This window comes from Panulirus ornatus, chromosome 21 (genome assembly GCF_036320965.1).
Source record: "Panulirus ornatus isolate Po-2019 chromosome 21, ASM3632096v1, whole genome shotgun sequence".
NCBI classification, from domain to species: domain Eukaryota; kingdom Metazoa; phylum Arthropoda; class Malacostraca; order Decapoda; family Palinuridae; genus Panulirus; species Panulirus ornatus.
In genome coordinates this window covers 22728271-22747192 of record NC_092244.1, presented here as the reverse complement: position 1 = coordinate 22747192, position 18922 = coordinate 22728271, and the positions used below count along the sequence as shown (strand labels likewise).

The following is an 18922-nucleotide window of genomic DNA, read 5'->3' as shown; positions in this document are numbered from 1 at the left end:
TAACTTTTACATCACCTTTCGTAGACAATAGGAACTTGATATTATGTCATGAGCAAGAATCCTATTCAGTGTCTCAGGATGATAAATATCTATCTGTCTGGATTTCCAAATGTGCTCGCGAGTTCTGAGAGTGCAAATGACCTTGACGTACCCATTTTCTTGCTGTTTGTGGAGGGGGCCTAAAGAAGGGTGGGTAGGGCGAGAAAAATGTTGATAATTTACCACATGGGTTAGCACTGGTACCTTACGTTCCTGAACACCTATCGTCCTTTCATATGCTTTACATTCCACCTTATATTCCAGCGTAGTAGCAACACCCATTACCACGTCTCCTCTAAATTTTACTGGAACAACAACGTGGCATTACTGTCTTATTGATCTATCCAAGACTTGTAATTTTAATGGTGCCTTTAATGATATCTTTAATGGCTGTCCGGATACTTCAGTTACACCACAAGTTCCTATATCACATCCTTGAACCGATCCCTCTGGCAATCTTTCAATGCAATCTAATCTAACCAATTTGGTTTCTAGTACAGTGCCTACAAAGCCTTTACTGTTATCCTACAAAGTTTGGCTAAAATCAATGTTCCAGTAGTCTCATTAACAGCTAAGCGTTGCCACTCGTCATTTACGCATTGATCATCAAAACTGTATATGGATTAACTAGATTTTCTGAATAAGAAGACCTTAGCTGTCTGTTGTCAGTTGGTCGTGAGTTCAGTACTAAGTCGTTTGAGCTTGAGACGCTGAAAACTTCCCGTGAATTCGGCTGGGATAATGATGTCTCCCGTGCGTTCGTAAATCTTCGTGGATTAGACCATGGTCGTAGCTGCCTGCAATCTCTCGTGTTGTGGGTTGTTGTCTTATGAAAGAAAATATACTTCTGGGAAGGTTGTACCGTTAAACTTGGACAAGCAGATCTGTAATGTCCTATCTGCCTGCAATAGTAGCAGTGTGGTGGTGTGGGCTTATGGTTACATGGCTGAGACATGTGCATGTATGATTATGAGGATCAGTTGGTTGTCCCTCACTTAGGCTGTCTTGTAAAATTTTGAGTGTGAGTATTGTGAAGATTTCATTTGTGCCGGTGTCCCCAGCAGCTGTATTGTGCACCCTATGCTCATCCTGTGAGCGGTAGCGCAAAAGGATTACAGTGTTCACAAAGAGTCTAACTCATACCCCAGTGGGTTGTTATTACATAAGATGTTACAATTCGTATTTCAGTACATACATTATATAGTTTCATATTCTAAGTTTTACCGACTAGATGCAAAAAGTGGATATAAACTTAAAATTTCAGGTATCTTGTTATCACCAATAAGGTGTTGCGTCATTTCTTGCAGGGTTTGTTTAGATCTATCCCTAAAAGGCTATTTTTTCACATTCTATGACATAGTGTTCTAGTGTCCAAATCTTTTACCAAAATCTTTACAATTCACACGGTTTTTACTTATGCTTATCTGAACTCGTCTTCGTGCTTCAGAGGTGAATTAGTTTTGTTCTAATTGTAGCTTTGAGGCTTCTGATTGTCAACCCAACGTTGTTTTCAACATCATCTTTACTAAGTGTAAGTCTGGTTAAAGCATCAGCTTTCATGCTCACGGAGGCCTATATGAGAGGGAATCCATAACAGTTTGATTTGAATCCCTTCAGCAACAATGTCCGAGTATTTGTGTCTGGCTTCAGAGACCAGCATCGTTACTTTCTGATCTCAGGGTGTTAAGGGCAGGTAGTGAAGATAAAGAATCAGAGATAATTAAGCTGTCTGTGGTAGTGATTTCTACCTGCTCAAGAGCGATAAGTATGGCGGATAATTCAGTTTGTAGAATAAATGCCGCTTGTTTATTCTAACATTTGTCTCTAATCTATTACCATTTGACAGCAATGGCGGCACTACCTGCCCTCCCAGTAGCAGAGTCGCGAGAACCGTCAGTACAGATGTACTAGGCTATGTTATTGTCAGTCTGGAGTTTTTGTATATGTTCAATAGCACTGGTCTCAGCTAAGTGTTGAAGGTAAATAAGTGATTAGTGTTTTAGGTAGATGAGTGGGTGTAGTGACTTCAAAGGGAGTTATCTGCCAGAGAGGCAGGAAATGCTGCTGCTTCCTGATTTTATAACAATGGTTGTGTACATCAAACATTGTCATGGAGTTGGCTGTTATTTGGATCCATTTAGATTCACTTATGGCATGACACATATAGCGATCTTGCCAGGATTTGACCGTAGGTTCAGGCTCCGATAGCTCAAAATCTTTTTCAATCCATCCTTCCACCTCCAATTTGGTCTTCCACTTCTCCTTCTTCCTTCCACCTCTGACACATATATCCTCTTTGTCAATCTTTCGTCACTCATTCCCTCCATGTGTCCAAACCATTTCTACATACCCTCTTCTGCTCTCTCAACCACACTCTTTTATTACCATACATCTCTCTTACCCTTTCATTACTTACTCGGCCAAATGACCTCACACCACATATTGTCCTCGAACATTTAATTTCCAACACATCCACCCTCCTCCGCACAACCCAATCTATGGTCCATGCCTCGCAACCATATAACATTGCTGGAACCAATATTCCTGCAAACATACCCATTTTTGCTCTCCGAGATAACATTCTTGCCTTCCACACATTTCAACGCTGCCAGAACCTTTGCCCCTAACCCCACCCCCATCCGCTGCCAAATCCACTCCCAGATATCTAAAACACTTCACTTCCTCCATTTTTTTCTCCATTCACACTTACCTCTCAGTTGACTTGTCCCTCAACACTACTGGACCTAATAACCTTGCTCTTATTCACATTTACTCTCAGCTTTCTTCTTTCACACACTTTACCAAACTCAGTCACCAGCTTCTGCAGTTTTCTCACATGAATCACCCACCAGCGCTGTATCATCAGCGAACAGCAACTGACTCACTTCCCAAGGTCTCTCATCCACAACAGACTGCATACTTGTCCCTCTTTCCAAAACTCTTGCATTCACCTCCCTAACAACCCCATCCATAAACAAATTAAACAACCATGGAGACATCACGCACCCCTGCCGTAAACCAACATTCACTGAGAACCAATCACTTTCCTCTCTTCCTACACGTACATATGCCTTACATCCTCGATAAAAACTTTTCACTGCTTCCAACAACTTGCCTCCCACACCATATATTCTTAACACCTTCCACAGAGTAACTCTATCAACTTTATCATATGCCTTCTCCAGATCCATAAATGCTACATACAAATCCATTTGCTTTCCTAAGTATTTCTCACATACATTCTTCAAAGCAAACACCTGATCCACACATCCTCTACCGCTTTTGAAACCACACTGCTCTTCCCAATCTGATGCTCTATACATGCCTTGACCCTCTCAATCAATACCCTCCCATATAATTTACCAAGAATACTCAACAAACATATACCTCTGTAATTTGAGCACTCACTTTTATCCCCTTTGCCTTTGTACAATGGCACTATGCAAGCATTCCGCCAATCCTCAGGCACCTCACCATGAGTCATGCATACATTAGATAACCTTACCAATCAGTCAACATTACAGTCACCCCCTTTTTTGATAAATTTCACTGCGATATCATCCAAACCCGCTGCCTTGCCGGCTTTCATCTTCCGCAAAGATTTTACTACCTCTTCTTTTACCAAATCATTCTCCCTAACCCTCTCACTTTGCACACCACCTCGACCAAAACACCCTATATCTGCCACTCTATGATCAAACATATTTAACAAACCTTCAAAATACTCACTCCATCTCCTTCTCACATCGCCACTACTTGTTATCACCTCCCCATTTGCCCCCTTCACTGATTTTTCCATTTCTTCCCATGTCTTACGCACTTTATTTACCTCTTTCCAAAACATATTTTTATTCTCTCTAAGATTTAATGATACTCTCTCACCCCAACTCTCATATGCCCTCTTTTTCACCTCTTGCACCTTTCTCTTGACCTCCTGCCTATTTCTTTTATACAACTCCCAGTCATTTTTATCATTTCCTGCAAAAATCGTCCAAATGCCTCTCACTTCTCTTTTCACTAATAATCTTACTTCTTCATCCCACCACTCACTGCCCTTTCTAATCTGCCTACCTCCCACGCTTCTCATGCCACAAGCATCTTTTGCACAGGCCATCACTGCTTCCTTAAATATATCCCATTCCTCCACCACTCCCCTTACGTCCTTTGTTTCTCACCTTTTTCCATTCTGTACTCAGTCTCTCCTGGTACTTCCTCACACAAGTCTCCTTCCCAAGCTCACTTACTCTCACCACTCTCTTCGCCCCAACATTCTCTCTTCTTTTCTGAAAACCTCTACAAATCTTCACCTTCGCCTCCGCAAGATAATGATCAGACATCACTCCAGTTGCACCTCTAGTACATTAACATCCAAAGTCTCTCTTTCGCGCGCCTATAAATTAACACATAATCCAATAACGCTCTCTTGCCATCTCTCCTACATACATATGTATGCTTATGTATATCTCTCTTTTTAAGCAGGTATTCCCAATCAATAGTCCTTTTCAGCTCATAAATCTACAAGGAGTGGTGGGAGTATGTGATATAGTGTAAGAAAGTAAACTCTAGATTGATATGGGTAAAAACTGAAAATGGATGGAGAGAGATGGGTGATTATTGGTGTATATGCACCTGGGCATGAGAAGAAAGATCATGAGAGGCAAGTATTTTGGAAGTAGCTGAGTGAGTGTGTTAGTAGTTTTGATGCACGAGACCAGGTTATAGTGATGGGTGATTTGAATGCAAAGATGAATAATGTGGCAGTTGAGGGAATAATTGGTGTACGTAGGGTTTTCAGTGTTGTAAGTGGAAATGGTGAAGAGCTTGTAGATTTATGTGCTGAAAAAGGACTGGTGATTGGGAATACCTGGTTTGAAAAGAGAGATATACATAAGTATATGTATGTAAGTAGGAGAGATGGCCCGAGACCGTTATTGGATTACGTGTTAATTGACAGGCGCGCGAAAGAGAGACTTTTGGATGTTAATGTGCTGAGAGGTGCAACTGGAGGGATGTCTGATCATTATCTTGTGGAGGCGAAGGTAAAGATTTGTAGAGATTTTCAGAAAAGAAGAGAAATGTTGGGGTGAAAAGAGTGATAAGAGTATGTGAGCTTGGGAAGGAGACTTGTGTGAGGAAGTACCAGGAGAGACTGAGTGCAGAATGGAAAAAGGTGAGAACAAAGGACGTAAGGGGAGTGGAGGAGGAATGGGATAAATTTAAGGAAGCAGTGATGGCTTGTGCAAAAGATGCTTGTGGCATGAGAAGAGTGGGAGGTGGGTTGATTAGAAAGGGTAGTGAGTGGTGGGATGAAGAAGTAAGATTATTAGTGAAAGAGAAGAGAGAGGCATTTGGACGATTTTTGCATGGAAATAATGCAAATGACTGGGATTTGTATAAAAGAAAAAGGCAGGAGGTCAAGAGAAAGGTGCAAGAGGTGAAAAAGAGGGCAAATGAGAGTTAGCGTGAGAGAGTATCATTAAATTTCAGGGAGAATAAAAATATGTTTTGGAAGGAGGTAAATAAAGTGCGTAAGACAAGGGAACAAATGGGAACTTCAGTGAAGGGGCCTAATGGGGAGGTGATAACAAGTAGTGGTGATGTGAGAAGGAGATGGAGTGAGCATTTTGAAGGTTTGTTGAATGTGTTTGATGATAGAGTGGCAGATATAGGGTGTTTCGGTCGAGGTGGTGTGCAAAGTGAGATGGTTAGGGAGAATGATTTGGTAAACAGAAAAGAGGTATTAAAAGCTTTGCGCTTTGCGGAAGATGAAAGCCGGCAAGGTAGCGGGTTTGGATGGTATTGGAGTAGAATTTTCAAAAAAGAGGGTGACTGTGTTGTTAACTGGTTGGTAAGGTTATTCAATGTATGTATGTCTCATGGTGAGGTGCCTGAGGATTGGCGGAATGCTTGCATAGTGCCATTGTACAAAGGCAAAGGGGATAAGAGTGAGTGCTCAAATTACAGAGGTATAAGTTTGTTGAGTATTCCTGGCAAATTACATGGGAGGGTATTGATTGAGAGGGTGAAGGCATGTACAGAGCATCAGATTGGGGAAGAGCAGTGTGGTTTCAAAAGTGGTAGAGGATGTGTGGATCAGGTGTTTGCTTTGAAGAGTGTATGTGAGAAATACTTAGAAAAGCAAATGGATATGTATGTAGCATTTATGGATCTGGAGAAGGCATATGATAGATTTGATAGAAATGCTCTTTGGAAGGTATTAAGAATATATGGTGTGGGAGGCAAGTTGTCAGAAGCAGTGAAAAATTTTTATTGAGGATGTGGATGTGCTGGAAATGAGATGTTTGAGGATAATATGTGGTGTGAGGTGGTTTGATCGAGTAAGTAATAAAAGGGTAAGAGAGATGTGTGGTAATAAAAAAAAAAGTGTGGTTGAGAGAGCAGAAGAGGGTGTTTTGAAATGGTTTGGTCACATGGAGAGAATAAGTGAGTAAAGATTGACGAAATAAATTACGAATTCAGCACAATAACCCATCAAAAATGATTAGATTATTTCCTCATAGCACATCTAGATTATATGTTCTTGTAAATATGTGAGGTGATGAGGAAGATATAGGTAATGGTTCATTGAGGGTAGAGAGAGAGAAAGGAAAACCCCTTATAACATGACCATCCTCCTTCAGCATCAGTGACCTTCTGTAACCTATTAGGCATTGATGACACCAGGTTGTATACGGTCGCCTGACGTCCGCGGAACAGTTCCCACTCCTGCATGACATGATCTGGCGCCTAGTCCTCTCCTGGTCCTGCTCCCAGGCGTTCACCACCAGTTCCCAGTAGTTTTCGATGGGATTCAAGATATTTCTCTGCCTCCGACAGCCTCTCTAGTAGCTAAATGGTCGGTCGCTCGGAAAACCATCGGCCAACGATACCTGCTCTATGGATAGTATGGCTGTGGTCCTAAAACATAATTAAAGAAAGAAAAACATAAAAAAAACACCGTATGCTTGTGTATTATCATCTACATTATGTTGCATCAGGCAGTCACTGCCAGAGGGTTGTAAGTGACAAATAACATCATCAGAGATGAATGCAGGTAAAGACATGAGACACTTAGGGGAGCGGAAATTTTGTGTACCGGTCATTTCAAATACCAAAATAGTTTTAATGCAGGTTTCATACTCTCGATATTATTGACATCTTATGATTGATGCTTCTCCTACATTCATTACTGGCATTAAACTTTAGTAACTCCATTAAGGTTAATACTCGCAATGTGAGCGTTCTATCTAAAGTAAAACAATTTGTAGTTGATAGGGTATTCAAACCCTATGAGAAATAGGATGAATAACAATATTATTGATGGATGGTCGCAATTATTGATTACCGTACTTGGTAGCCACAGATGACCGGAGAGCAGTGGTATATGATAATGTGTGGGGACAAGCGGTGGAATATATCGTAGATTTACGGGAATGATAGTGATGGGCGTGTTTGAACAAACATGATAGAGGATAACGCTGACGGGGGATGGGATGAGGAGGAACGGGCATATGAGACTGTTTTGTTATCCAAGGACGTAGTGTTATTCAAGCTGCGATTTTTCACTTAGCTGCATAAATACTATCGTTTCTGGGTAGGGTAGAGCCATGACACGAACCGAGGGTAGCATCACTTATTCCAGTATCTCAAGATATTTCTCTGCCGTGAAGCACTCGTCAGTTTCGGTCAGTTTCCCTATCCCATATAAATGAAGCCATCCCCAGATGTTGCAGGTGGCGTGATCGTTTCTGGCGAAGATATTATCCGTATCTTGTCCCATTTGCGCGCCAGTAATGGTGCCTCCCATGTGTGCCGAATGAATGGGTTTTCTCATCAGAGACTATAACTCGTCTATAACCCGTCCACAAAACTACATATCCTCATGCACGTAGCGCTGTGCAGAGTTGCCTCTCCATGCGGTGTCGCTCGGTTAGTTTTTCTTTCTTGGCGGGATTCCTATGATGCACGCCAGCTTTGTGAAGTCGGTTTCGCACTGTACTACAGACTGAAATTTGGAGTTGCAGGTCGTCTTGGAATCCCCTTTTACTGCTGCAAGGATACGTTGATCTTCCTCAGCTGCGGTTTTCTTGGGTGCACCTGACCTCGGACGATTTCGTAAACTCCCCTCATCGAGCCATCTCCTCCACCACTTGTAAACTGTACTCTGCCAAACGCCAAGTCCCAATGCAATGTCAGGGCGGACCGACCACCTTCCTTCATGCCGATAATTCCACCACTGCGAGTTAGTTTATCGTGAAGGCTGTCAATTTCCAGTGATGACGAACTTGCTACTACTGTCGAACATAAGGACGGTTAGCTGGTTGTTCGGGCTTTAGGCCTATCAACTGCCAGGGTCATTAAGGCCGTCAACGTAAGCTACATCCTCCAACCGAAAAATCTTTAACACCTTCTTCAGGTGTTAAAGATAATTGTAAGGCCACAAACACTCTCACTATGCACATGGCCCAACGTGTGTCAAACCATGAAGGTAAACTCCGTTCCATACCTTGGTTTCCAAGTTCGTAGGAACAACACCGTTTCAACCATTATTTGAACCCGAAACGTTGAGTGATGATATGGGAGGGAGAGCTGGTGTGAGGACCTCAGGGCATAAAAGTGAGTTTGTGTATCGCAATGAGTATGTATAGATAAGTACCGCAGATAAGGTTACCATTGATATCGACTAGTATGGTGATAATAATCAGAGTTATTAAGCAATCTACTATTTCACAATCATTTCTGCTCTGTTCCCGTGGTTAATCTTTCCCTCACAACACTTCAGCCATTATTCATTTCAGAACATCATACTTCCCCGCCCTCTTCTTGTTCTCCCCTCCCCCCTTCCACCATGCTTTGGTCTCTTTCCCCCACTTGTGCCTGCAACCAGCATCGAACGTAGTCTGGAATTATATGTGTTATATTTACCCTTTATAGTCAAGCGTTCAGTAATGTCATACATCTAAGTCATGACACAACTGGTCAGTGTTAAATAGACTATGTTCTTTCGCAGGTTCCTAGACCTACTTTTCGCCATCCAACACTGTACAACAACCTGCGACGAACTAGCCTATGTGTGATTTTACAACACATACAACAGACGTTTGATGTTTGAATTCTAATCCTTGTGTTTTATTTCATCTTCCTCATATCTTACACTATACGTAAGACAATAGATTTTTATCACAGCTGGAATCCTACCGATCATAATGCTTACATACACGGCATCTCCTACCAGCAAGCTGTACGTACATATTCATACTTGCTTGCCTTCGTCCAACCCTGGCGCTACCCAGTCCCACAGGAAACAGCATCGCTACCCCCTGCTACAGCGAGGTAGCACCAGGAAAACACAAAAAAGACCACATTCGTTCACACTCAGTCTCTAGCTGTCATGTGTAATGCACCGAAACCACAGCTCCCTTTCCACACTCAGGCCCCATAAACCTGTCCATGATTTACTTCAGACGTTTCACATGCCCTGGTTCAGTCCATTGACAACATGTCAACCCCTGTATACCACATCGCTCCAGTTCACTCTATTCCTTGCACGCCTCTCACTCTCGTGTATGTTCAGGCCACGTTCGCTCAACATCTTTTTCACTCATCCTTCCACCTCCAGTTTGGTCTCCCACTTCTTGTTCCCTCCACCTCTGGCACATGTAACCTCTTTGTCAATCTTTCCTCACTCGTTCACTCCATTAGTCCAAACCATTTCAACACACTCTCTTCTGCTCTATCTATGCGTTCTTTTTATTTTCACACATCTCTCTTACCCTTTCATCACTTACACGGTCAAACCCTACTCCCTACAGCCCTATCTATAGCCCATGCCTAGCAGCCATATAACATTGCCGGAACTACTATTACTTCAAACATACCCATTTTTGCTCTCCGAGATAACGTTCTTTCCTTCCACACATTCTTCATCGCTTCCAGACCCCACCCCCCTCCCACTTTGTGACTCACTTCCGCTTCCTTGGTTTCATTTGCTGCTAGGTCCACTCCCAGATACCTAAAACACTTAACTTCCACCAAAATTTCTCCATTCAGACTTACCTCCCAATTAACTTGTCCCTCAACCCTGCTAAACCTAACACCCTTGCTCTTATTCACATTTACTCTCAACTTTCACACACTTTTCTAAACGTTTCTAAACTTCTGCAGTTTCTCATTCGAATCAGCCACCAGAGCTGTATCATCGTTAAACAACTGACTCACTTCCCAGGCCCTCTCATCCACAACAGACTGCATACTCGCCCATCTCTCCAAAACGTTTGCATTTACCTCCCTAACAACCCTATCCATAAACAAATTAAGCAACTATGGGGACATCACACACCCCTGTCACAATACGACCTTCACTGGCAACCTATCACTCTCCTCTCTTCCTGCCCGTACACATGCCTTACATCCTTGATAAAAAAATTTCATTGCTTTTAGCAGCTTACCTCACACACCATATACTCTTAAAACCATCCACAAAGCACCGCTATCAACCCTATCGTATTCCTTCTCCAGATCCATAAATGCTACATACAAATCCATATGTTTTTCTAAGTATTTCTCACATACATTCTTCAAAGCAAACACCTGATCCACACATCCTCTACCACTTCTAAAACGATACTGATTTTACCCAATCTGATGCTCTGTACATGCCTTCACCCTCTCAACCAATACCCTCCCATATAATTTCCCAAGAATACTCAGCAACAGTATGCCCATTTAGTTTGAACCTCAGTTTATCCCCTTTGCCTTTGTACAATGGCACTATGCATTTATTCCACCAATCCTTAGTCACTTCACCATGATCTATTCATACTTGAATATCCTTACCAACAAATCAACAACATAGTCACCCCCTTTCTTATTTAGATTCTACCACAATACCATCAAAACCCGCCGCCTTGCTGGATTTCATCTTCCACAAAGGTTTCACTACCTCTTCTCTCTTAATCAAATCATTCTCCCTGACCCCTCTCATTTCTCGCACCACCCAGACCAAAACACCCTGCATCTGCCACTCTATCATCAAACACATTCAACAAACTTTCAGAATACTCACTCATCTCCTTCTCACTTCATGATTACCTTCCCCCCGTGTCCTCTTCACCGATATTCCCATTGTTCTCTTCTCTTACGCACGTTATCTACCTCTTTCCAAAGCATCTTTTTATTCTCCCAAAAGTTTAATGATACTCTTTCAGCCCAGCTCTCATTTGCCCTCTTTTTCAACCCTTGCACCTTCCACTTGACCTCTTGCCGCTTTCTTTTATACATCTCTCAGTCATATGCACTACTTCCCTGCACTAACAACCTTACTTCTTCATTCCACCACTCGCTGCCCTTTCTAATCTGCCCATCTCCCACCTTTCCCATGCTACTTGCATATTTCGCACATGCCATCACTGATTCCCTAAACAGAACCCACAATGGATAGGAAGGACGTACGAACGAATGAAGTAAAATGGGTTTTCTTCAGGTGAGTGGAAAGAGACGAACGTGTTGCAACTGTTAAAGACATTGCTACTGGCTGACCTACTGTTTAATACTTGAGAGAAAAAAAAAACCAGAAATAGGAACAGTAGATGTCTTCCCTATCCCTGGGGATAGGGGGAAAAAGAATACTTCCCACGCATTCCTCACGTGTCGTAGAAGGCGACTAAAGGGGACGGGAGCGGGGGGGGGGGGGGGGGGGGGGGGGGGGCCCTTACCAACTACTACAGCCACCACCTCACCAACCACTACAACCACCACCTCATCACCCACAACAGCCACCACCTCAACAACTACTACAGCCACCACCTCAACAACTACTACAGCCACCACCTCAACAACTACTACAGCCACCACCTCAACAACTACTACAGCCACCACCTCAACAACTACTACAGCCACCACCTCACCTACCACTACAGCTACCAATCCAACAACCACTACAGCCGCCACCCCACCAACTACTACAGCCACTACCCCACCAACTACTACAGCCACCACCTCACCAACCACTACAACCACCACCTCATCACCCACAACAGCCACCACCTCAACAACTACTACAGCCACCACCTCAACAACTACTACAGCCACCACCTCAACAACTACTACAGCCACTACCCCACCAACTACTACAGCCACCACCTCAACAACTACTACAGCCACTACCCCACCAACTACTACAGCCACCACCTCAACAACTACTACAGCCACCACCTCAACAACTACTACAGCCACCACCTCAACAACTACTACAGCCACCACCTCAACAACTACTACAGCCACCACCTCAACAACTACTACAGCCACTACCCCACCAACTACTACAGCCACTACCCCACCAACTACTACAGCCACCACCTCAACAACTACTACAGCCACTACCCCACCAACTACTACAGCCACCACCTCAACAACTACTACAGCCACTACCCCACCAACTACTACAGCCACCACCTCAACAACTACTACAGCCACTACCCCACCAACTACTACAGCCACCACCTCAACAACTACTACAGCCACTACCCCACCAACTACTACAGCCACCACCTCAACAACTACTACAGCCACTACCCCACCAACTACTACAGCCACCACCTCAACAACTACTACAGCCACCACCTCAACAACTACTACAGCCACTACCCCACCAACTACTACAGCCACCACCTCAACAACTACTACAGCCACTACCCCACCAACTACTACAGCCACTACCCCACCAACTACTACAGCCACCACCTCAACAACTACTACAGCCACCACCTCAACAACTACTACAGCCACTACCCCACCAACTACTACAGCCACCACCTCAACAACTACTACAGCCACCACCTCAACAACTACTACAGCCACTACCCCACCAACTACTACAGCCACCACCTCAACAACTACTACAGCCACCACCTCAACAACTACTACAGCCACCACCTCAACAACTACTACAGCCACCACCTCAACAACTACTACAGCCACCACCTCAACAACTACTACAGCCACCACCTCAACAACTACTACAGCCACTACCCCACCAACTACTACAGCCACTACCCCACCAACTACTACAGCCACCACCTCACCAACCACTACAACCACCACCCCACTAACCACTACAACCACCACCCCACTAACCACTACAACCACCACCTCATCACCCACAACAGCCACCACCTCAACAACTACTACAGCCACCACCTCACCAACCACTACAACCACCACCTCATCACCCACAACAGCCACCACCTCACCTACCACTACAGCTACCAATCCAACAACCACTACAGCCGCCACCCCACCAACTACTACAGCCACCACCTCAACAACTACTACAGCCACTACCCCACCAACTACTACAGCCACTACCCCACCAACTACTACAGCCACCACCTCAACAACTACTACAGTCACCACCTCACCAACTACCACAGCCACCGCCTCAACAACTACTACAGCTACCACCCTACCAACTACTACAACTAGTACCCCACCAACTACTACAGCCACCACCCCACCAACTACTACAGCCACCACCTCAACAACTACTACAGCCACTACCCCACCAACTACTACAGCCAGTACCTTACCAACTACTACAGCCACCACCTCACCTACCACTACAGCTACCAATCCAACAACCACTACAGCCGCCACCCCACCAACTACTACAGTCATCACCCAATCAACTACTACAGCCACCACCCCAGCAACTACTACAGCCGCCACTCCACCAACTACTACAGCCACCACCCCACCAACCACTACAACCACCACCCCACTAACCACTACAACCACCACCTCATCACCCACAACAGCCACCACCTCACCAACCACTACAACCATCACCACCACCACCCCCCCTCCCACCACCAGTGCCCGCATCACTCTGTCAGTCTTGGGTCTTGGGGGCATCACGCACCCCGACCGCCCTGTGGTTCTCTTCCCACGTCCTAGACGCGTTCCTACCACCAATCCTCCACAAATCAACAATTCAGTAACTTCACCCACCATGCAAGAAAGAACCGCTAAAAGTCCTTCATGTTCATGCATTCCCCCTCCCTCTACCCCACTGGAACCCCCACCACCACTGCATGACCATCTTCTCCACAACAACCCGTGACGCTATTCCTTTAAGACCATTACAAGAGAAGGCTGAGTCTGCTTCACCACCAACCTTACCTACAGTCTTGGTGTAGAGCTTTGTGTCACGTACTCGAACCACCTGATTTTGCTCTATCATTCCCATGTGCTCTGTGTGCAGACTCCACCTCCAGTTAGGCATCGCTGATGAGTTCTGCCTCATATGTAAGACATATTCGCACAACATCAGCAACATATCAGGACTCCGTATTTGCACATCAGTATTACTCTATATTTTCACCATTGCGTCAAGGATCTGAACTACTTCATTCCACGTTGACTTTCAACATTAACATGTCAGGGATATAAACTACCTCATTAAAGGTGTCTTTCAACATGTAATGTGACAGCACTCCAAACGACCTCATCAAACCCATCTTCCGCATCATCGTCAGAACTCTGGAACACCTCAGTACTACAGTGTATCTTTAACGTCCTCACTGAATGCTGCTCTGATCTACACCTTCCATAACCACGTATGGTCATTTATGTTTAATAATGCATCTCAGGGAGTCATCCGTTGCCTTCTTTATTGGGCCGTATTTTGAATTGTTTTCTCGGCGGACATATCTTTAATCACCAATGCTTGCCTGCACATATCTTGAAATCATACATATCTGGCACATGTATCTCTTTGATAATAATGTTTACTTCAATACGGCTTTTCATCCAGCATTCATTTAGAAATATCCTTAATTCATTATGTTTTTTCGTCCAGTGATCGCTCTGAGATGTACTGAACTCATTTATGTCCTTCGTCCACCTTTCTTTACATGCCCGTTTGCTAAAGCTTTCCTTACTCTGAGATTTAGACGGTAACAAACGTTAGCCTCGTATGTTAGTCGGAGATGAGAATGTGTCCTCGAGCGAGAAATTTCAAAGTAAGGCAATGCGAATAGTCAAAAGAACTTCCAGGGAAGATAGGGAGCAGGTGGGCCGTCCTATTGACGTAGACGGTGTTAACCCATAATGAGTTGCATTTCAGTAAAGCTGTACACAGTATTTTGCCATACATGTCAATAGTACTAATAACATTATATCTGTTTAGTAAAAAAAAGTATCAATGTGAGGATGTTCCCTCAAAGGCTCAGTCCTCTGTTCCTAACGCTACCTTGCTAATGCGGGAAATAGCGAATAGTATGGAAAAAAAAAGAATATATTATATATATATATATTATTATATATATATTATATATATATATATTATATATATATATATATATACTTTTTCTATTCATTTATCTATTATAACTTAGTCAGTCTCCCGCATTAGCGAGGTAGCGCAGGGAAACAGACGAAAGAATGGCCCAACCCACCCACAGACACATCCATATACATAAAGCCCACACGCACATATACAAACCTAAGTATTTCAACATATACATATACATTCACAGACATATACATATATACATATCTGCATATTCATACTTGCTGCCTCCATCCATTCTCGTCGCCAACACGTTACACATGAAACAGCACCCCCCCCCCCTCCATCCCCCTCGCTTGCGCGAGGTAGCACTAAGAAAAGACAACAAAGGCCACATTCGTTCACACTCAATCTCTAGCTGTCATGTGTAATGCACCGAAACCACAGCTCCCTTTCCATATCCAGGCCCCACAAAACCTTCCATGGTTTACCCGAGACGCTTCACTTGCCCTGGTTCAATCTATTCACTGCACGTCAACCCCGCTATACCACATCGTTCCAATTCACTCCATTCCATGCACACCTTTCACCCTCCTGTCTGTTCAGGTCCCGATCGCTCAAAATCTTTTCACTTCATCCTTCCACTTCAAATTTGGTCTCCCACTTCTCCTCGTTCCCTCCATCTCTGACAGATACATCCTCTTTGTGAATCTTTTCTCACTTATTCTCTCTATGTGACCAAAACATTTCAATACACCATCCCCTGCTCTCTCTCAACCACACTCTTTTTATTAAAACACATCTCTTTTACCCTTTCATTACGTACTCAAACCACCTCACACCACATATTGTCTTCAAGCATTTCATTTCCAACACATCCACCCTCCTCTGCACAACCCTATCTATAGCCCATGCCTCGCAAACATATAACATTGTTAGAACCACTGTTTCTTCAAACATACCCATTTTTGCTCTTCGAGATAACGTTCTCGCCCTCCACACATTCTTCAACGCTCCCAGAACCTTTACCCCCTCCTCCACCATGTGACTCACTTCCGCTTCCATAGTTCCATCCGCTGCTAAGTCTACTCACAGATATCTAAAACACATCACTTACTCCAGCTTTCTCCATTCAAACTTACCTCCCAATCAACCTTGCTCCGATTCACATTTACTCTCAGCATTCTTCCTTCAACCACTTTACCGAACTCAGTCACCAACGTCAGTTTCTCACCCGAATCAGCCACCGGCGCTGTATCATCAGCGAACAACAACTGACTCACTTCCCAAGCTCTCTCATCCACAACAGACTGGATACTTGCCCCTGTCTCCAAAACTCTTGCATTCACCTCCCTAACAACCCCATCCATAAACAAATTAAACAACCATGGAGACATCACACACCCCTGCCGCAAACCTACATTCACTGAGAACCAATCACTTTCCTCTCTTCCTACATGTACACATGCCTTACATCCTCGAGAAAAACTTTTCACTGCTTCTATCAACTTGCCTCCCACACCATATATTCTTAGTACCTTCCACAGAGCATCTCTATCAACTCTATCATATGCCTTCTCCAGATCCATAAATGCTACATACAAATCCATTTGCTTTTCTAAGTATTTCTCACATACATTCTTCAAAGCAAACACCTGATCCACACATCCTCTACCACTTCTGAAACCACACTGCTCTTCCCCAATCTGATGCTCTATACATGCTTTCACCCTCTCAATCAATACCCTACCATATAATTTACCAGGAATACTCAACAAACTTATACCTCTGTAATTTGAGCACTCACTCTTATCCCCTTTGCCTTTGTACAATGGCACTATGCAAGCATTCCGCCAATCCTCAGGCACCTCACCATGAGTCATACATACATTAAATAACCTTACCAACCAGTCAACAATACAGTCACCCCCTTTTTTAACAAATTCCACTGCAATACCATCCAAACCTGCTGCCTTGCCGGCTTTCATCTTCCGCAAAGCTTTTACTACCTCTTCTCTGTTTAGCAAATCAATTTCCCTAACCCTCTCACTTTGCACACCACCTCGAAAAAAACACCCTATATCTGCCACTCTATCATCAAACACATTCAACAAATCTTCAAAATACTCATTCCATATATATATATATATATATATATTATATATATATATATATATATAATATATATATATATATAATATATATATATATATATATATATATATATATATATATATATATATATATATATATATATCCACTGACAGCACGTCAACCCCGGTATACCACATCGCTCCAATTCACTCTATTCTTTGCCCTCCTTTCACCCTCCTGCATGTTCAGGCCCCGATCACACAAAATATTTTTCACTCCATCTTTCCACCTCCAATTTGGTCTCCCTCTTCTCCTCGTTCCCTCCACCTCCGACACATATATCCTCTTGGTCAATCTTTCCTCACTCATTCTCTCCATGTGACCAAACCATTTCAAAACAACCTCTTCTGCTCTCTCAACCACGCTCTTTTTATTTCCACACATCTCTCTTACCCTTACGTTACTTACTCGATCAAACCACCTCACACCACACATTGTCCTCAAACATCTCATTTCCAGCACATCCATCCTCCTGCGCACAACTCTATCCATAGTCCACGCCTCGCAACCATACAACATTGTTGGAACCACTATTCCTTCAAACATACCCATTTTTGCTTTCCGAGATAATGTTCTCGACTTCCACACATTCTTCAAGGCTCCCAGAATTTTCGCCCCCTCCCCCACCCTATGATCCACTTCCGCTTCCATGGTTCCATCCGCTGCCAGATCCACTCCAGATATCTAAAACACTTCACTTCCTCCAGTTTTTCTCATTCAAAACTCACCTCCCAATTGAATTGACCCTCAACCCTACTGTACCTAATAACCATGCTCTTATTCACATTTACCCTTAAGTTTCTTCTTTCACACACTTTACCAAACTCAGTCACCAGCTTCGCAGTTTCTCACATGAATCAGCCACCAGCGCTGTATCATCAGCGAACAACAACTGACTCACTTCCCAAGCTCTCTCATCTCCAACAGACTTCATACTTGCCCCTCTTTCCAAAACTCTTGCATTCACCTCCTAACAACCCCATCCATAAACAAATTAAACAACCATGGAGACATCACACACCCCTGCCGCAAACCTATATATATATATATATATATTTTATATATATATATATATATATATATATATATATATATATATATATATATATATAAATATATATATATATATATTGTACAAAGGCAAAGGGGATAAGAGTGAGTGCTCAAATTACAGAGGTATAAGTTTGTTGAGTATTCTGGTAAATTATATGGGAGGGTATTGATTGAGAGGGTGAAGGCATGTACAGAGCATCAGATTGGGAAGACCAGTGTGGTTTCAGAAGCGGTAGAGGATGTGTGGATCAGGTGTTTGCTTTGAAGAATGTATGTGAGAAATATTTAGAAAAGCAAATGGATTTGTATGTAGCATTTATGGATCTGGAGAAGGCATATGATAGAGTTGATAGAGATGCTCTGTGGAAGGTATTAAGAATATATGGT

General features: G+C 43.3%; 1 protein-coding gene across 1 annotated transcript in view; it reads left to right on the top strand.

The window, feature by feature from the left end:
- Positions 1-7747: 7747 nt before the first annotated feature.
- Positions 7748-18922, top strand: part of LOC139756224 (uncharacterized) — a 17102-nt gene continuing 5927 nt past the window's right edge. The window contains exons 1-2 of the mRNA XM_071675381.1: positions 7748-7829; positions 11982-12508. Of these exons, the coding sequence (XP_071531482.1) occupies positions 7748-7829; positions 11982-12508 (609 nt within the window). The remainder of the gene's footprint in view (positions 7830-11981; positions 12509-18922) is intronic.